We start from the raw sequence: 21969 nt of genomic DNA on the forward strand, positions 1-21969 counted from the left end.
CTACCTGAGATACTTGAATCTTGGCAGCAAAATTCACTTGCATGTTGTTACTTCATTAGCCTGACTTTTGGGTACACATACATTGATGTGACAGACCTTCAGAGTCAGCTTCTCTACCCGGGCAGCAATGTCTTGCCAGATCTCAGCAGCCCAGATGGGTTTCCCTCTGCGCTGTCATTTGGCCTTTATCCACCGATCCAGCCATCCCCACAGAGCATTAGCTACCATCCACAAGTCAGTGTAGAGTCTCGGCCACTTCTCTCATTCAGCAATATTCAAAGCCAGCTGGACGGCTTTAACCTCTGCAAGTTGACTTGATCTGCCTTGTCCCGTGGTAGCTGCTGCAGCTTTCTGTGTGGGGGTCCTCAGAGCAGCTTTCCATTTCTGGTTTGTTTCTACAATTGGGCAGGAACCCTTGGTGAAGAGGGTGTTATCACTTTTCATTCTCTGGTAGTTGGTTATTTGGTGGGGCCTCCTCAGCACATGTCACCTGCTCCTCTTCTTCTTCAGAAGATAGTCCAAAACTCTCACCCTCAGGCCATCTTGTTATGATTTCCAGAATCTCAGTGAGATTAGGATTTCCCACCTAGGTTCCCTGTGTGATCAGCATGATCCAGTTGCTCCACATGGCATCAGTGGCATGATGTGTAGAAGGAATCTTCCCTTTGAAGACCCAGCCCAGCACTGGTAGTGAGGTTGACAGAAGCAGCTGTGCTTCAGTGCCAATCACTTCTGAGGTGACTTGAACCCCTTTGTAGGCTGCAAGAATCTCTTCCTCAGCTGGGGTACAGCTGGCCTCAGACCCTTTGTATCCCCAACTCCAGAATCCCAACAGTCATCCTCAGGTCTCCTCAGGTCTCTGTAAGAGGCTCCAGGAAGGATCATTTCCCCCGGCCACAGTGTAGAGCACATTTTTTACTTCCTGCCCTGTCCTGACTGACCAAAGGGCTACTGCATGGGAATTGCCTGTTTAATTCAAAAGCTTGTTCAGGGCCCCACCAGAAATATTTTTTCTTTTGTGTCATGAGACTGAGGGGGCTTACAACTGTACTGTACTCTGGGATATGCATCCTCCAAAAGCCCACAGCACCTAGGAAGGCCTACATTTCTTTCTTGTTGGTTGGTAGAGACATAGATGTTATTTTGTTAATCACTTCTATTGAAACCTGGCAATGTCTATCTTGCCACTTTACTTGAAACTTGATTTCTTGAGCAGGTCCCTCAACCTTACTTCATTTAGTGGCAAGCTTTCAGGACAATCTGGATTATCTTCTCTCCTTTCTCGAAGACTTCCCCAACTGTGTTCCTCCCTATGATGGTGTCATTGATGTACTGCAGATATTCTGGAGCCCTACCCTTTTCCAGTGCAGTGTGGATCAGTCCATGGCAGACGGTGGAACTCTGCTTCCACCCCTGGGGCAGTCAATTCCGAGTATATTGCACACCCTTACAGGTGAAAGCAAACTGGTGCTTGCAGTCTGCTGCCAAAGAAACAGAGAAAAATCATTGGCAATGTCAATGGTTGCATGCCACTTTACTGCCTTGGACTCCAGCATGGCTGGCACAGCAGCACTCAGTGGTGGCAGGATTTAATTCAGGCCAAGGTAATCCACCGTCAGGCTCCATTCTCTACTGGACTTATGCACAAGCCATAGAGGGCTGTTAAAGGGTGAATGAGTCTTGCTGACCACCCCTTAGCTCTCCAGTTCAGGACTCATCTTACGGATGGGAGAGTCTCGGTCGCTGCGATATTGCCGATGGTGCACTGTTGCTGTGGTGATTGGTACCTGTTGTTACAGCAGAGGGGCTGTCTGAGAGACCAGGCAAGGTATTCAGTTGTCTGATTTGCTCTGTCTCTAGAGCAGCTATCCTAAAAGCCCAGCAATGTCATTTTGAGTCTTGAGATAGTCTATGCTGAGGATGCATGGGGCCTCTGAACCAGTCACAATGGGGTGTTTCTGCTACTCCTTCCCAGTCAAGCTCACTTCAGCATCCAATACAGTCAGCTGCTAGGATCCCCCTGTCACCTCAAAAATAGAAATAGATTCCACTCCCACATACCTCGATGACATCAGGGTACATTGAGCACTGGTGTCAACCAAAGCCATAAACTGTTATGGGTCAGACATGCCAAGCCACTGGATCCACAAAGTCCAATAGATCCGACTGTCCCCCTGCCCCACCTGGCTAAAGGCATGGGCCCCTCTAAATCCCGGTCATTGTACACATTGCTCTCCTCCTATAAATATGACCTTGAGGTTCCCTCAAGAGAGTTGGCAATATCATCATTCCTTTACCACCTGGAGCTTTGTCTAAGAGAGACCGAAGCAGCGTTGACTCTAGATGACCTTCTTGCGGTTGTTGCTCCTCCTTTCACTTCATGTACCTGGGTGGCTAAGGAAGAGGTACACCCCACTTCTTCATGTCTTCTCCACGGTCCTGAAGGAAAAAACAGAGGTTACCTCATGGAGCGTATCCTCTCTCCTTGGCTGGGGGACATCTGGTCCAAATGACAGAGACTCTTCTTGGTTCTGGCAAGATGTGGTAAATTCCTTCCTTAAGCTCCTTCCTCAGTTTCTAGTGACCTTCTTCAATTTTGTCTTCCAAGCTCCAGACATGCCCAGCCAGCTTTGTTTCCACATATGAGATGTGGGTGCATAACAGGGCAGTGACAGCACCCTTGTAAATTCTTAAGTTTGTTGACCAATGCATCCACCTTCTCCTCTCCTTCCTTCCATTGCAGTGTTGCTATGTAGTGGGAATATATTTCTGGTCTGAGCCATGCGAATTTCAACCACATTTGTGATGTGCACTGGACACCATCTGGGCTCTTAGGGAATCTCTCATCTTCCGGAAAAAATATCTCCAGCACAGCTAATTCCCTTAGGCATTGGATACCTTATTCCATTGTGCTCCAGATTCCTTTTTGCACGTGGATGTCCCCTTTACAAAGGTACCTAGTCCTTTTACTTGCTAGTAGCCACTGCCAGAAGCTAAGAGTTTCCAGGGTTTCCCTGATGCCCTGGTCAATGACCACAACCTGGGACAGCAATCCCAGCCTCACATCCTTTCAGAATGGTGTCACTGGCTGCAGCGTCCCAGATGTGCAGCAGCCAGCTCAGAAAGGACTCGTTTACCTGGCAGGTGAACTCGCTCCGCAGCTCACACAACTCACCCAGGGATAGAGACCGAGTGACGATCTCCAGCTCTGTCTCTTCCACCTGGGTACGAAGGTCCTGCTGTCCCCTCATCGGTCCCTATGCTGACCAATTTGCTCTTCAATTTCTTTTTCTTGAACAGAGGCAACTGCTACTGACTTAGGCTGTCATGGCTCAGTGACAGCTTGTTTAGACACGGTGCCTGCTGATTGGCTTCTTTTTTCCTCCTCCTCCTGAATATGCTTGGACTACACCAAGCTTGGTCTTGACTCCAAGCATGGCGTAGAATACATACACAGCGCAGGCCATACAGAGAAGACAGAGCAAAACTAACACGATTATGCCATCCTTGACATCCAGACAGAACTCAGTATTTTCAAAAACTGCTGTGTTGGGCCTGAAAAGCTGGAAGAAACCATTCTCTACTCTTCCCACTATTGGCTGGGTGAGATTATTAACAAGGCCCCATAACCAGCAGTCCAGACCAGGACAGGAGAACAAAACTGAATATATAATCTAAATGAGGTTCACTGCCTCTGATATTATCATGCAGTAGACATAAAGAACTAACAAAGCAATTTTCATAGCATTCCTTGGTCTCAAAAGGAGTATCACAACTGGCAAATACTTCTCCATGTGCAGAAAAATATGGAGAGCAAGGTACAACATCCATGCAAACATGTCAAGCATCATGGTGAATAGGCAGTTTCTGTAATACAATGCAAAACTGCAATTCTGATGTCTCTCAGGATGCTGCACGTTGGTTGTCAAAATATGTGCTGGTTTGAAGGTCAACCAGAGGGAGAAATTAACCCTACACAAATACCTTGCAAGTGATTTCCACATGGAGCTACAATTTAATAGGAAAGTTACATTAAAGGCAATAGTACAGAAACACTGGCTTAAACTGACAAAGAGTTTTGGCACCCTCTTGGTCAGGGTGGTGGTGGCAGTCTGATTAAATGGTGCTTGCAGTCCCATTGAAATGATGCATGTGGACTTGTCAAAGCAGTGGTCCTGTGGAAGGTCTGCTCCTTCCCCAGGGGTCCAGTGGTGGTTCCCCCAAGTCCCCAGACCTTGAGATCATACAACACCCTCAAATCCAGGCAGGAACAGTTCAGTACCTACCCCAGGACAGGGAATTTTACAATGGAATGATGGAATCCTATGAAACACAGGATGTTTTGGGGAGTCCTTGACAGCACATTAGCAGAGATGACCATCCTTAGGCTGGGTGTAACAAAGAGAACACTACACCCAACTCATAGGTGGGGTATGCAGCTGATACAAAGGACCCATCACTAACAGTTCATCACAAGGTGATGGAAGTGCTGGTAGAATACATACTTTGGTGACACCTTACACTACAACCCAAGACATAAATGATGATGATCTTACACAAACGTAAGATTTGATAACAATACAGAAAATAAGAGTCCATTACAAAGAAGAAAAGCATTTGGCTGCAAATCTCATATCTAGCACTTGTTCTTTGGCTATTATTTTTAGATTCAAGAAATAACTGTTGAAGGCAAAATATCCACAGTTCTCCTTACTCCATATATCCTTCATGCAAACGAAGCAAAAAATGACCAAGCATTATCAACAAACAGGACCTTTATGTGAAGAAGCTCAATAGTAGCTACTTTTAAGTGAAATAAATTTAAGTTAGCTGTTACAACACCTACAATGAAATAAAATCCATTCTCACAATTGGAAGCAGAGTTATCTTCTGAGTTATCTCAAGAATAAATTCAAACTAGGATAATTAGGCACGTGAGATACCAGGATACATCATTCATTTTAAGTACAATCAAGAAACTAGAAGACAAGGTTACAAAAATACAAAATCTAAATGCTTAGGTTCCACCCCCAGATGCACACACCTTTTTTCACTTCTATCAGTTTAATTCCTGCTCCTGCTCAGGAGAAAAATCTCTTTACTGGCCCTCTCCTTCCACTTTCATTTTAAGCTATATTAAAGATACCTGTATTTACCTACTGCTGGAATGTATACACAGCTACTCTTTGGCTTCAGGGAGTGTTTTGTTATGTTAACCTTTATAAAGTATCAGTTACCATAATATTTAGGCTGCATCTGTTTTTTTGGCCTCTACTGTGTAAGTTGATTTCAGACTCATATCCACATGGATCTAGAAGGGAAGAACTGGAAATTCATTTATAAATCACAATAAATGAAAAATAAGCAATTCTTAAATTTGTGCTGTCTCAACTTCAAAAGCTTTAAGAAGCAAGGTTATATGACAAGCCCACAGTAAATTAACGAACGCAGAAGTCACATGAACTGTGTGCTAAGGGTAATAATACCAAATGCTGTGGACTCTGGCCTGAACCACATGGATGGGCTTTCATATCATATTTGTGATTTAACAGCTTCCAAAAGCTCTCTATCAAAAGCAAAGGGAGATGCTATCTCAGGGTACAGACACAAAACAGTATTTTACGACAAACAGAAATATAAGGAACATGCAATGACAGAGGTAACAAGTGAGTAAAAACATCTTTGATTCTGTGAAGGTAAGAGCCTGCAGAAGTGAAGGCCTCACAAAATGACTGAGGCTTTCTTTCATACCAGATTCAAACCTGATTGCTCCCATAGGAGAAGCTTCTTCTTTAACAGAATATAGCTCTGGAAGAAGCCTAAAATAAAAATAACCCTTGGCCAACACAATACATTTCAAATCTTCCTAGCACTTTACGCATCTATAACAAAACACTGTAAATACTAGCCTGGCAACTCAGTGGAAAAATAGTCCAGTAGCACCCTGCCTCACCATAAACAAATGTATTTTATATAACTAATATAAAGGCAATGTAAGAAGAGTACCATTTAATCTACTGAAACTAAAGCTGTACACTTGCTACATAGAAAAGGAATGAAGAAAAAGGGATCACCCAGAAAAAATAAATTCTAAGTGGCTTATGCTCAGTAAAGGATCTCTTGATCTGCATTTAAGAGAGAAGAGGAATAATAGGAAGAAAATGGCAGTGCTTAGTTTTTACCCCCCAAATTAAGGAGCATCTCCTTAAATGCATGGTTTTTATCAGTGTCCATGCTAAGATATCAAAACAAAGAAATACAGTTATGTAAAAGAGTCAGATTTAACCTTGCACTTTGAATAAAAAAAAGTCTTCGGGCATGTTCAGTGCAGCACTGACTACGTGAGACAAAATACACTGGAAATAGTTCTTGCTTATTGCACTTTTAATTGTTTTCTTATCCATTGTACCATAATTATTCCAGGAATCTGCAGGTTTTTTCTCCCCAGAAGGAAAGTTCAAGCTTTCACATTAAGTATTTGTGATTGCTATTCCACTTCCAAAAGTGAGGTGTTTTTGTTTGGTTTGGGAGTGTCGGGTTGGTTGATTTCTGTTGGTTTTGGTTGGTTTTTTTTTGGTTTTTTTTTGGTTAGGGTGGGGGGTTGTTGATTTTTTAGGTGTGGGTTTTTTTACATTTTCTGGTATTTCTTCCCAATAACCATTATTTAAAACCACTACTTTCAGATTTACCCACTCACTCTACAGTCCTAAATCACATCAAAGTTTTCAGTAGCAACATGCAGGTAGTAGGAAGAAGAAAAACCCAATAATATCTACATAGTATTTTCACTGGGCATTTTTTCAGGGTACTTATAGCCATTCAGTTACTTTTAGGTATTTTTTATAAACACAGGATTCTTTCTATTCTCTTTGTGCTTCTCTTCAGGTGGGAACAGAATGCCCCAGAGCATTCCTAGAATCCACCAGTGAACATGCAGCATCACTACTGAACAATAAACCTTCAGAGAAAGATACCTGGAGTGGTTTGCACATGCTCTTTGTGGGCTAAAGCTCTTTTTGTACATTAAGATAAACAGCATAACAATGTAATTAAGTCAAAGAGCCTTAGAAATACAGAGCTCAGGTTTTCAAAAGGCAAGGTCAGTGTGTGACCTTGTGAGACCACCTATCCTGGGCAGCCCAGCCTCGTCAGCACTACTGCTGGATGCTCACTGAGAGCCTCCTTGCAGGAAATGTTGATACAGCAATTCCAATGCTAAATTGCTGACATGAAGAGAACTCTATGATGCAGGCTGTTGTTGTGTAGATGTGCAAACAGCAGTTTCATGTTTAAGCCACAGCACACACACAGATGGAATGAGAAGAGCCCACAGGCTAGAACGGGATGAGAGAATTCCTGTCCATCTTCAGGGGAAAAAAGGAGGCGGCTGCCCAGAGACCACCCATGGCTGACTGGTCAACCCCATGGACCCCATCCAGCCTCCCACCCTACCTCAACGTAAAAGCAGCAACACTGAGTAAGAAAGGAATGCTAAAACACCCCTAGATTGTCTTCTCCAATGTGGTTTTTTTTTTTCCTTAAGACTGTACAGTCTTTTTAATTCATAGCCAACACAAAGGAGAACAATTTTCTGTAGACAAGCCTTAAGGGTAGCAGACCTCTTCGTTCCTTCTACCTGCAAGAAAATATCATTCTTGTTGCTTTCATTTCAATGATACTCAGTTTGTTTACATCTCTCAAAATGCTACAGTCATTTGAGGCTTCACCAGCATTCAGGTTTTCCTCTCCAGGTATTAACACAAATTCTTCTCTTGAAACAGTCCATGAAGTCATTTGCTAATTTTACATTCCTATCACTCTTAAGACCTCTGAAACTTGTGACTTGACAAAACAGGTCTGTCTTGTCCTGTTATTCAAATTTATCAAGATCATTTTCAATTTTGAGCATGTCCTTTAAAGCATCTATGACTGCCTCCAGCTTAGTATTAAAAAAATTCAGATGGTTTAATCAGTTTTAAGACCTCCCTCACTTACTGAATATATATATTTTTACAGTAAGATGACTGACATCATATTTATCAAATTCAAAACATGCAACTTGACTGATCCATAGCTATTAACACTGATGCACAAGAAAAGCTGCAACCCTGCATTACTGCTAAACACATCTGGAGATTATCACTAACAATATTTTCAAGTTTTAGCCTCCATATCAAATAATTTTAAAATGACACAATACAAAACAGTCTAAATGCTTGAGTTTAAGTGATGAAATCCATTTAAAATGTTTTAGAGCATGTTCCAGCACACTTGAGGAACTCTGTACACAGCTTAAACACATTCTAAAGCCATCAAAAATTGTACGAGTTCTACAACTTCAACTCATTTTCAGATATTTCCTTTGCCACCTTCAATTATTCTACAAGTTAATGCTTTAGATGAGTGATAACTTCTCTTCAGTATTATTCAGACATTTACCACAGTTCATATCTTATTGGTTATGCTCCTCCATAGTCAAAGGTCATCAGATTTGTGTAAAATAATTACAAGCTTTTAAAAATACCCAAATCATAACAGAGTAATTTTGAATTTTAAAATAACTTCTTCAAATGCTGTACCTTAAAACACTTCTTCACAAATGAAAGAACTGTGAGAGGTCCTTTCACTGAAACCCAGGTATTTTAGAGAACTTGGTAGACCAGAATCAATCTTCTGGCATCAAGCAGCCTATGAATCCAGAATATGCTCCTAGAAGTCATTTTCTCTCTTGCTGTTTTTGTAGCTTAAATATATCTATAAAATAGTTAATGTGCTTAGGAGTATTATCCTTCTTGTTCTGCTCTCACCAACTAATGAGATTAGTTGTGTGTCTATGTATGTGTGTTCCTTTTTTCTCTAAATACACATGAATTGCTTTATGTCATTGTAGACAATAGTGTTTTCCTTTCTACATGAATATACTCAACTGAATATTCTTAAAGGATTCTTTTCCAGTTTCTCCTTTCTTCTGGCCTTTCTTAAACTAGGCTTAAGCTCCAACTATGAGCAAATGCCACTAGAGACCACCTCATTTGATACAAACATTCTACATGAAGCCAAAGATTTCTTCTGTAATCATAGCTCAGTCAGATTATGTAACAAACCACACAGAAAAATTAGGAATCATAATTAAGAAGAGATAAAGCAAGTACACTTCAATCCATCTCAATTGATGGGTCTTGGCTGTACCACAACCTTTTAGAAGAAAAAGTGATAAAGACCACAAGCAATAGAGAATTACCACAATTGCACATTATCCAAATGTGAATTTGTCAGATTTGGTCCCAGATTTGGTCCCATCCCAGTCTTTCTCTCACCTCATGGAGACAGCCAGAGCTGCTAAATGGTTTTTTTTGTCTTTCAAGCTACCTGTCCATTTCTGCACACAGGCACCCACATTAATAACCTGGTAGCAGCACCTTAGGTAACCACTTATTCTTCTGACACACCATGCAGAAACAATTGTGTATTCTGCATTCTATGATGAAAAGAAGAAGTCCAGTTTCTAAAAGTTCTCCATTACTGCACATAACCCTTTGGATTTGGGAAAAAACATGTCTGGGAAGATGCTGGCTCCCTACTTTGTCTGTATTTTGTTATCTCTTTCAAATGAAAACACTTAAGTCCATTTCTCTCTCATACTTGCATTTTGACTGCCAAAATGCAGGTATTTGCTCAGTATTTGCAATTAGAACTGCTGGTACAAATAAATTCATCTTTTTAGAATACTTCAAAAGGTGGTTTTCCATCCTTTGAAGAAGTCATGTAATTGAAGCTGACTGCCTGCAGAAGCAGTAACAACTATCACTGAGTGGGACAGCTAATGTAGATTCTTACCCTCTAAGCAGCTCTGCCAGTAAACTAATACTGGCCTCCAATTCTCATCCTACAAGTCCAGAACCCATTTTTACTTATGCACAGCCACTGGTCTCCTAAGTTACAGGTAATTCTCATGGGCAAATGAAATCCAGAAAAAAACCCTGAAGATATTTATTGGTTTTGAACTTGTTACACTAGGTATCTACATGTCACTTACAGGTGAAAATCAAGTAGATTGATTGATTATTCAACTAATCCAAAAGGAGGTTCTACTAATTATGTACTCAAAAAAACCCAAAAAAACAGGCCAGCCACAGCCACACACCATCTTAATACATGGCTTGTGGCTATCCAGCTCCCAGCTACACAATCCATTACACACCTTTTCATTCTGTATCTCAGCACTCATGCAAGCACCAACCCAAACCATGCCACCCTGCCCAGTTCTTCTCCAAACAAGGTGAGAGGATACACATGAACAGCCTGCAACTCCCTAAAGAATTAGAGATCAGTTCAGATGTTCAATGGAAGAGATGTCAAATAAACTAGTACCATTCCAAATTTAGTCGAATTAACTGAAGACTGTCCATTATTTAGCTAAATACCAATTAAGTTACAACCTTTTTTTCAACAATTTAGTCTCACATATTAGAATTCTAATTAAGATGTTGTCAAATTCACAGTATTTGAAGGCTCTTGTGAAAGAATCATATTTAACTCTGTATTGCAAGCTAATGACATCAGTGCCAGCAGGGCAGCAATCTGCTGCACCCACAGGGGAAAGGAAGCACTCCCATCCTACCATCTCTCAGATGACACACAAAAACCCTAGACCTAAAAGGACACATTCCTTCAAAATAAAACAAAGGCAAGCCAAAAAGCCAAAATACCCAAACCAAACAAAATTGACAGAGAGGCTGGAGAGCAGTAAGATTGCATTTTTGAATACCTACCCATACACTGTCCAACTGGCCCACACTATGACCAGTCTCTCACTCACCACAAAATTAATTTCTGAATCAATTCAATGGCTTCACTAGAGCTGTGCTTAACACTGGATTTTGTCCTTTTATGAAATGAGGTAAGAAAAAAGACAGAGCTCCTTTCACAAGTATACATACATGTTACCTGCTGTCAGTCTCAATGAAATAACTATGACTTACATCTGTTCTAAATGCAAGCACTCCTAAACCTCCTCTTTTGCCTTAATAAAAGCTGTAATACAGAAACATGCATGAACTGGCAGCATGGCAAATATCAGTGTCAACAAGGTACTTCCTTTATGGACAAGCCATGCAGCTACATACTAGCTGCTGTAGAGGAAAGAGTGCTTTTGTTTAATTCCTAAGTTGATAGAGATCCATTCTGGTGTTGTTTTACATTGTGCAGGAAGAAGCAGTAGTTACAAATTCCAGTAAATGAAGTTTTGCCAAGACAGATGATCCTTCCTTCCTATGTTATAGAACAATCACAATTTCAATACGTGGGCTGAACAACAATCAGTATAGCACCATAGCTTTTGTTTTGTATACAACTATAATCTCCATAAGAAAATAAACTGCAAGTTTATTGTGTTGACAAACCTGGCTTGTCCATGTTTAGGTTCTGACTTCATTGTGAACAAGCACAGTACAAAAATCTACCATGCACAAGAGCACTTTAATAAAAGGATATGGCCCACAGGGAAGAAGATTCCAAGATACAGAACAAGATTCTAGACTGTTAAAATGGACCGACCACATTTCCATATTGAAGATAAGCCCATCATCTGACTGTAGAAAACATGCACAACACACAGTCTGGCTCCCTTGGGAAAGGTTTCATGATTCCCAACAAGATCCCTTACAAAGAACTCAGGAAAACCCAAAACAAATAAAAACACCAAACAGAAAGAGCTAATGCACAGGGAAGAAAAAAAAAGAAACCCACCACCTGCATTACATACTACAAAGAAAAAGTTGCAGAGAAAGAGGCAAGTCTGTTCATTAACCTGCATAATTTAATTCAGAAAACCTTTTTCCAAAGGGGAAAGGGGTAGGAGGTTGCAGATTTTCCATATTCAGTTAAGTAGGAGCAGCAAACTCCCTCCCTTTGTCCCTCCCCTACAACTACTAGCTTCACACATCTGCATTGTTACCTTCACTTTTTCTCTTCTCAGGCAGCAGAAAAGACAATTTTCATCAAAAGACCAATCAGAAACACCTTCAGGCTCACAGTCTGTAAATCAGAAGAATAGCAAATTACTTCATATTCATAAACCACGACACAACTGGAGCCAAAAGAGAAATGCTGAATTAAATACCTGTTTCACAACATTCTTGCCTGCTTTCTGAGGATTCAGGCTTCATTTCGGCCATTTTTCTAAATCCCCAGATTACCAAACTATATACATTTTATCTGTGCACAACAAATCTGTTTTTCTGAGCACTGCAAAATACACTCTCAGCTACATAAAGATGAACGCACACTCATTAGTAATTTTAGCCAATATGAAACTAACTGTGAGCACTGCCTGGGGGAGGGGGAAAAAAAAAGCACAAATCACCACGGTAACACACATTTTCTAGAGGCAGAGCTGAGGCTGCTTCTGTCATTAGAAATGCAGAACAAGATACAAACATAGAGATTGAATACCTTTAAACAAACTGAGATCTTTTAATAATCCAGGTCCAAACAGGCCTTCTAGAATACTTTCAAACCCTAAAAGCAAATAAAAGAATTGTTAGCTTTCTAGATTAGTACGTCACTACAATATTCACAATAGCAGTTCTATATTTATCTGTTCCAAGAACAGAGCTCAACACGTTTTCTCCAAGTATTACAAGATACACGGGTCAATTGTGATGACTGAACTACTGATAAATCATAGCACAACCTAGAGTCCACTGACTCCTGCAGTTTTCTAAGTAGCTAGGTTAAAAACAAAGAACATTACAACATTGAAATAAACCATTTTCAAAAGAACATAGGAAGCTGCAGGTTCTACAACGCGACCGAGAAATTTCTACACAAATAAAAATACTCTCATTTAAGCCTCTGAACTGAAAGAAGGTAAATTTTCCCAATTTAAAAAATACATTCTTTCATCTCAGTGGCATTCAGTTACTCTTCTAAATTTCTGTAAACATTAGAATCAGTGTTTCCTCAAGAACTGCAGTTTTGAGGAGAGAAAATTAGAATGAGAAGGATTCAGCATTGCCATATTAGTAAGAAATCAAATTTCAATCACAGATTTGCATCCAAGACACACACAGTCCGATCTACTTCCAATGCCACGATTTATACCTCAATTAAAATAAATCTAATCAATTCAAGTTTATTCCAGAAGAGGGAAAACATGCACCAAAATTACTGCCATTATTTGGAAAAGTTAAATCAATATTACACTAACCCCCTGCTGGCAGTAAAAAATCTACAGAGCTATTAACTACCCAGTACTGTGAGAAGATGGGTTAGCAGAGTGAGTATGAAAAGTACAAAGATTACTTTAGGGTGATAGACAAATTCCACCTCATAAAAATGCATAAAAATGGAATGACCAGAAAAATTCAAGACTATAACTTCACTATTGCCTGCCCTTCCCTCCCCCCTCCAATACTTTTTGCTTTGTAGCTTTAAGAATGGTTTGAAAGTAGCTAGGGGCTTCTAGCTTCTCCTACTTCTTTGAGTCTTTGAGTGGCAGAAGAAGAAATAAAAAACAAATTAATAAACAAAAGTATGGTCTTAAATTTAGAGAAACTTGCATGGGTGAATCAGGGACAGATAAACTACCCAAAATAGCAATGTTTAAGACATCAGTCAAAATCTAAATGATTGTGTACTATGAAGGAAATAGTTTATTACACTTCAAAAGAGCAGTAATTCTAAAATAATTCCGACTTCATCCAGATCTAATATCTAAGTTATGTTTTGGAGAGCAGTCTTAAAAAGGAAATGACAAACAGTGTTTCATTCCTCTGGGTGTCAGCAAGAGTGTCAGTGCACCAACATCTTCAGCAATCCAACGCAGGATGCTACAGAATTTGCAGGGTGCAACATGACTTAGATGGCAAAAGTATTGCTGAGGTACAACACTAAAAATATAATCTCAGAAAGAACCAAGAATCAAAAAAAAAAAAAAAAAAAGGTGAAATAACAGTCAAGAGTGAAGAGAAATAGGGAGAAATCAGAAAACAAGGTGGAAGAGGAGAAACTGGAAACACACCCCATTGAACAGCACCTTGTCAGGCAGAGAAGTAGCACTGCCTCCAAAAAAAGCCAATTCAGGCTTCAGGAAGTGGCAGGAACAGTGGGAAAGGGCCGACCAACCTGACCTAGAAGAAAAATAGGAGAATCAGGGTATTGACCCATAGGTTTGTAACGTTGAATAGTTTATAACGTTTTTAACATATGGGTAGAGACCCTCAGAATTTGACTCTGAAATGAAACCTTAAGGAAAATAGCTAACCAACCTTGTTCTTGATCTTTTTGTTTAGAACTTCTATTTTATGTGTATATATATATATATATATATGTATAAAAATCAAAAGACTTCAGAAATTTTACTCAAACTCATCAATCTTTTAATAGTAACTGGCAGTGACTCATGCCCCACAGTTTGCCATGCATGCAATTGCACACTGAAGTCCCTGCCAAGTTTTACAGCTTGGATATTGTACGATCGTAGTTTGCTAGCCCACTGTTCTGAGTGATGCTAATGCCACTCGGGTTTTATTAATATTAAATATTGGATTTAGCAGTTGCATAGCAACAGCAGAACATCTTATGTGCAATGTTTGACATTAAAAAAGGCAAATAAGGGAAGTATGAATGTATTCAAAAATTATACTAGAGACTGGTAAAACTGCCATAAAGCTGAGCCCTATTCCCCCCAAATGCAAAGTGCAATGCAGCAAAGGCAGTTTAAGCCCTGTGATGTTGTGTTCAGTCATTCAGGGCTCCAAAAGAGCAACTGTGTACAGTTAATCATGCAGAATACATTGAAAACAAAATCTTGAAAAAGGAGCTGCCTACTTTTTATAGTATTTTTTCTCTCCATTGTCACTGCTCTTAGAAGCTTGAAAAGAACATTTCTTTTCCCACCGATTGTCCTTTTCCATTTGGCAGATGATATTTTCCTGCATTTCAAATGGAACAGAAATTAACATGGCTCTCTCTGCTAAATTCCAGTTTCTATATTTTCATCATCTGTATTTCAGTGTCTGATAGTTTATAGCAGCTGAAGAGCAGAGCCAGTGGAAAAGTTGCAGGAATAACAGAATTAGAAGAAAGAAAAAGAAAGAAAATTCCAGTATTTTAGAAATCAGTATCAGATTTTCAATATCAGTTGTATTTAGATCTCTGATATGCTCTTCACAATCAAAGCAGCCACATATTTAACTCTCACAAATGTTACTGGTGACCTTTCCAATGAAAAACACTTTCTGGATGTTAGTATAAGAATTTAGAAAAAAATATTTTAATTTTAAAAAATCCCCCTGAATTTATAAACTTTAAAACATCTCTCTTTTCCAGAAGGCTCTCTAGGAAGGAACAAAGAAAGAAAACCCTTAGTACTGAAGCAAGGGTGGAATAACTTTTTAAATGCAGAGGTTGTTACACACTTATTCCTATTTCACAACAGTTAAACTGTAAACAAGTAAAGCCTCCCCTAAAACATTCTCTGGTAAAAATCAGAATATATATGTGCCATTTTTTCTGCTAAGGGTAGCAAGGAAAGAAATTAAAACTAAAGAGAAGGTGGGGGGGAAGGTTGACTATGCAGTCTTCAGCATGATCAATTTTCACTAGTTTTCTCTCTGCACCTAAACAGTTTTATTTTCATCTTTTCTTGGCATTTTTACCCATCTATAACCATGTATTTTGGCAGAAATTTAAACTGTAATTGTAGTTTGATGGCTAATGGTGTAAGACAACAATTTAACACAATAGTTTAATTTAAGCTTTGCAAAGAAAAAAAAACAGTTAAGCCCTCATGTCATCTTCTCCCTTAAAACTGAGAGCCCTTGTGATCATTAAGTAGCTACCAGGCTCCTTGGGATAACAGTATCTAGTAATGCAAATTAGCCAGAGACACATTCTCTACTATAAAAACAGGAATGCAAGATCTTCAGAAAAAGATAGGAATGCACTTCTGGAGTGCCATTGACACAGAGCCTAGCATGTCAAACAATGCTTTTTTCCCCCTAAGACAGCACAGCTCAAATATACCTTTGAATAGTTACTACATAATTCAGCCCTAGATATGTATCTAGTCAAAGCAGTAAAGCTTTACTTTAACGTACAGGTACAAATCATTTTAGGGGAAGTAAAAAACCACAGACTACTATTGCTCTGAGTGTATTATTACATAAATTGTTAATAACTCAAAAAAAAAATCAGCATAGCAAGGGCAGAAAATTAAAAGCAACATACATAGTTGTCAACTCCTCAGCCCTTATCTATGCATATAAATTTAATCAGTGAATATCAATTTATAAACTAAACCTCAATAGACTTAATGAGTACTACTCAGGCCAGCAGTTAAGTATAGTAGGTCACAGAACCAGAGAATCAGAATATCCAGAGATGGAAGTGATCCACAAGGATCAAATCAAACTGCAATGGACCAGTTGCAATAGAAATTAAGACAAGTGATTCATCAGCATTTATTTATAATAAACAATCAAATATATAGCAATTTGCACATTAAAAGGACAAGTTCAAAAAGCTGGAAATTTAGTCAAGTCACTTAAGACATTAGTTTGCTATATATTTTGTTTAAATCACTCAACCATCTAAGAACATATCAGAAACCATCAAACCCATGGGGGAGAAAACCTGACCTGCTAAATGGGGGAAAAAATTAAAAAAACAACAAAACCCAAACCCAGGTGACTAGGAGTAAAAGCACAAAGAGGAGACAAGCAGTTAGATGATGGACAGGAAGACTCAGAGCAGAGAAGTTAAATCAACACTCAGAAATGTTGCAAAAGTCAGAGAGGAGATGCAAACAGCTTTAAAGTAAGCAAAGATAAAATCAAAATCAAGGCACATATACATTGGAATTTTTAGATAAAATATGTAGGAATATGGTAGGATATTACAAAACGTTCAATAGAATGGCAATAATTCAACAAAATCTATCAAAGTGCTGTTACTAACATTTGTAAGTTGTTTTAATATTCAATGGACGTGTGCTGGGTTTTTTTCTGTGAGTTACTCAGAGTATTTGCAGCAGTGTTTAATTCCAAAAAGTCCTGAAATATTGTGGAAGTCCCAATGGGTTCAAAAAAAAAAGAAAAAAAAATCACTTTGAAATGTCAAAACATTAAACAAGTTAGTACCAGGGTCTCAAACTGGTAAAGGTTTTCAAAACCAATGAATAGTTCTTATGAATTGATAGCAAAAATGGTATCAATCAACATGGGCTTACAGAAATTCTTATTAGAGTCTTACAAAACTAAAATTTTAATTAACAACAGGTTTGATATAATATCTTTAGACTTTTGGGCTGGCATGACACATCTTGACTAAAACCACATATTTAACAAAACGCCCAAAATTTAAAAAAAAAAAATTAAGCCAAACCAAAGGAAAAAAATCAGTCAAGTAAATACAAAACATTAAAAATCAATTAAGTGACAGCTCTTAAAATATTGGTGGCAGTGAGAAACTACTGGCAGTGAGGTCCATCAGATACTGGTTCTTGGCCCTGTGCCATTTGCCATTTCAGTCCTAGTCAGTGACTTGGAAGAAAGCAGTCACTAAATTTGCTGGAGCTACAAAGACAGGAAGAGCAGCAATTAACAAAAGGCCCAGGTCACAGAAGCTGCTTACGAAAGCAAATGCAATTAAACACTACTTGGAAAGGGGGGTAGGGGGAATAGAGAAAGCCACAAATCACACATCTAAGAACAGGAAAAACAGCTTCTCAAAGACATACCCAGATCCAGCAGCTGAAACTGGAAGCTGATCAAACTCAGCCAGACATAAGACACTCTTTAATTTTACAAGGGTCCAATTGAAGACACAAGACACGCACCCTAAGACTGGATCATCGTTTTCCCTACTCTAGGACTCTGAAGGTGTTACTTAGGAAAGCATAGGCTGGTTGCTGAGATCTATTTCCCTTTCATTCTCTCCCAGCACTTGGATTCATCATGCTAGGAGTCTCATTAACTAGTCTGAACCAAGAGCCACCATCACATCAGGTTTTTACTGGATTTCTTGTGCCTGCGTTTTCTGGTCAAGATTGGTTATATTTATCCACAGCTATGGGATTTGAAGCAGGAATTAATTCAGAAAAATCCTACACTCTATGTGTAACACGGGAATTCTGTCTCTTTCAGGACAAAAATCTATTAAACTTGAATGTTTCAGTCACAAGCATCTTAATAGAAAAGCAAGACCAAGCAACAAGGGAGGTGGAAAAAAGTCACAGGACAGTTATTAATATACACTAAGTCTCATGACATGCATATAATTATAAGTTGTGAATATTCTTTTATTCATGCAACAAAATAAAAGAAACTCCCATCTACCTATGATGAGAGATCTCGTTATCTGCATGGAGACCAATTAAGGACTCCAACTACAAGGTAAATCAAGTTTGCTTTAGCTTCTTGGGGAAAAAAGTAAAAGCTGTGCATCTCAACCAATTTTTCAAATTTCATGCTTCCCCATTCTTGTTAATGAAACTGCACTGTTCAGGGACTTACTGCAGACATTCCTGCTCCAGAGGATTATGAGGATCTTAAATATCAACCTGGTTCTTTAAGAGCAATATAGACACATGCATAGAAAAGAAAAGAACTAGGATGTTAAGACAGGTACTGCTTTAAAGAACAGATATACCCAAGTTCTGTATAGCAACACACAGCTCTTCTCTAGCTTTTTGCACCAGAATACCTTCCGTTCAATAACATGTGCTGAGGTCCCTAAACAGGAACTTGGAGCTCAAGAGAATAAGAATTTTGGCCTTAGAGTAGTGCTTTGTTCACTGTAGAAGAGCTTGTCTCCAGTAGACAAGCTTCATTTGAAGCAATCAAGAAGTGAACAAGGTGCATGTTCTGCAGCCACTACGTCATTGTTACAGTAATTTACTGCAGCAGTAAGCTGAGAAATCAAAAAAGCAGCAAAAAACTACAAGAACTGTTGATAGAAGTGCTTCTGACTGACCATCAATCCTGCAGGACTTAATTAAAATTCCACAACTAGTTTGTAATTTTTATAAAAAAGCTGCAGCAGACCATCCTCACTCTGCTCCCCAAACATCCCTCTCAACCAAGCTGTTCCTTTTCCTCTGAGAACTAAGTCTAAGAACATTTTCTCTGATGCAATCCCAAACTCACAGCAAGGCATTTAAAATTTAATGAGCTAAATATGACAGCATAACAGCTACATATCAGAACTACAGAGCTGCAGTGCACTTGCCTTCACAGCAGAAAAGTGTCTTGCCAAACACCCTAGAACAGGGGAGATCTCTCTGCTCTACAAGGAAGAGCAGAGAAGCAAAGCAAGTTACCAGCTTGTGTCACAGTACAAGAAATGGAAACAGGAGTCTTTGCATCCAATGTTAGCGCTCTAACTGGCAGGCTATCTCACTGATTACAACTGAAAATTCAACCCCAAAAAACCAGAAGTGACAAGTTATAAAGCTTGTTGCCTAAGTGCAGAGTATAGCAAAATATGGATCATCTCCTGCTTCCCTCCCACGAGGAGTATTTTTGTGTGAGTGATCTGATATCAAGAAGAGAATTACACAAAGGCATGCAAACTTCTTATTTCCAATCAAAAGTCTCAGAAGCAGAATACAAGAAAAGCTAAGGATATTGCAATGGCTGTCTCAAGATCCCCTCAAGATACATCAATTGTTCTGGCAGGCTGAGTTGCAATCTTCATATGGATTTGCAGGGTGAAAGGATCCTCAAATTTATAGATACTGCACCACTAATCTGGCTAGTTGTTCAAGTCAGGGGTTGTGGGTTTCTGGTTTGCATTTAACTCAAAATCAGGAGATTTATTGTATGACTATCTGGTTTCCTTCACAGTCAGTCACCACTAATGCAGGACCTAAGTGGAATCTTCTCACGTAAATACTTGCATTTTATTACCTTAGAAAATAAACCAGAAAACGCAGACAGCACAAAATGACAAAGAATTACAACAGAGGAGTTTCAGTAACTACCAACTTTCTATGCATCCTTAAAAAAATATAGGTTTTACTTAATGGTAGAAGAGGATCTAATTTTTTTTTTTAAGAACTTAAATAAAGTAAAATCCAAACATATGAATTTTAAAAATAAAAACTGAAGTGGAATTTGCTTTTCAGTATCTCAGTTCAAAGACAGTGCTCTTATTTGTTCAACCTCCAGGTATGGAGTTCCAGCAGGCAACCAGGTAGAACTTTCACTGATAAGAAACTGCAAGAACTAGCTAGGAAGTTTACAGATTAAAAAAGTCAAATAGCTCAAGAATGAGGATGCACACTAGCACAAATCAGCATGGACCAAAATACAGAGACCCAAACATGTCTCAAACTTGAGGCTATTTTTTTTTAACCGTATTGCATTACTTATTGCAGCAAAATAAAAACCTTGAAACTTTTTTCCCATTGGAGACAATCTGTCAATGCTTTACTCCCAAGCAAAGGTAAGGTGGCATTCATGAACTACCACTATTTATCCCCATGTGCCATGCTCCTAAAGCACAAACTTAAGAATTGCCTTGCAGTAGATGAAATTGATCCGCCTGGAAAATGCCTCCCACAGAAAAGATAGGATTTCCAGCAGCATCAATTCTCTGCTCTACTTTATTTCATGGCCACAGTAATGCTCGTGTCACAGACCAGGCCAGGGGTGCTATGAGGAACAACTTGCCACAAGCAGGTACAGCAGAGGTCCAAGTCAGCCTAAAGCACAGGAGAACCCTCTCTCTGCCACAGAAGCTGTCTGCGTGGAAGCACAGGACACCAGTGGCTTGCACCCCAACCTCAAGAGATATTGGCACAGTGCAGAAGCATTAGAGGATGAGTTACCTGACTGAGATATGAGCTATATTTCATACTCCACAACTGTCCTGTTTGAAGAGGGCAGCCTCCCTCAGCAATCCAGTCTTGCCTGACATTGTTCCCTGTCTGCAACATAGTCACCTACTGAAACCACATTAATTGAAATAATTCAAAGCTAAAAATCAGCCCAGAAATGGTAGGTACAAGCTGCTGAATCCACTTAAACAAGAACTGCCAGCAGAAAAAGCATCTACCAAACCACACCTGTGATCTAGAAAACTCCTGCAGTGTGACTCAGTTTCATCTTCTTTACCACAAGAGGTCATTTATACCATGATTCATTACTGAATTAACTCAATACATTATTCTTTTCCTTCAGCTCTCAAGTTGTAGATATCCCTTTCACCATCTCTACAGAGATTTTTCAGATCTATTCAAGTAATCAGCAAATGGGAATGAAAATATGATTCTCTTTAGGAAACTAAACATAATTACATCACCAATCATTGAACATCTGATGACCTTCAATGAACAGACCCATGAAAACAATTGAACATTTCTGAGTTGAGAAGTGAATATACTGAGTTTACCTGTAAGGTAAAAATCGCCAAGAGCATTTTTACTCTGTTTTTTGTAAGTCTGTCTGGTGAAAAATAAACCTCCTTAATAAGCCATTACATAATTGCCTCAATGAACAGTACACCTTGACTCCATCTAGCTCTCATCATCCTGAAAAATCTTATGGTATACAAAGATACAACACTATTAAGTCAAGTGATTATTTCACCACACCAGTGAGTATCTAAATTCTGATTAAGAAGCTAACAAAAGCAAAGAAAGCTCTACATCCTGGAAAGAAAGCTGAATCATGACTACAGTGAACACAAAGCACATGTGATGTTTTGAGAAGGCTTTCCAGAAATGCTAGAAAAGTATCCTTAGCCTTGTCAGATGGACAGCTCATTTCTGCCTCAATAGGAAGGATGATCTAGACGAAATCAGAAGGTGATACAGACAGCTACACAAAAATGAAAGGGTAAACGAAAGCAGGGCACGGAGTCACAAGTTATATACCTTAAACAAAAACCCTGAAAACAAATCAACACACACAGAGGAGTATCTTAACACTGAAAGACACAGAATTCACACCAGCTACAGGG

General features: G+C 39.2%; 1 protein-coding gene across 4 annotated transcripts in view; it reads right to left on the reverse strand.

The window, feature by feature from the left end:
• Positions 1–21969, reverse strand: part of LCOR (ligand dependent nuclear receptor corepressor) — a 90008-nt gene that overhangs the window by 47162 nt on the left and 20877 nt on the right. For 3 of the 4 annotated variants that reach the window (XM_071446145.1, XM_071446148.1, XM_071446149.1), the window contains exons 2-3: positions 12454–12519; positions 11957–12036 (exon numbers count right to left, since the gene is read on the reverse strand). In XM_071446145.1, coding sequence (XP_071302246.1) covers positions 11957–12036; positions 12454–12519 — 146 coding nt within the window. Of the gene's footprint in view, positions 1–11956; positions 12037–12121; positions 12261–12453; positions 12520–21969 lie in introns of those variants that run through there. The other variant, XM_071446146.1, reaches the window with a different exon arrangement.

Source organism: Agelaius tricolor, unplaced genomic scaffold (genome assembly GCF_023055355.1).
Source record: "Agelaius tricolor isolate 1412-34295 unplaced genomic scaffold, bAgeTri1.0.p SCAF_22, whole genome shotgun sequence".
NCBI classification, from domain to species: Eukaryota; Metazoa; Chordata; class Aves; order Passeriformes; family Icteridae; genus Agelaius; species Agelaius tricolor.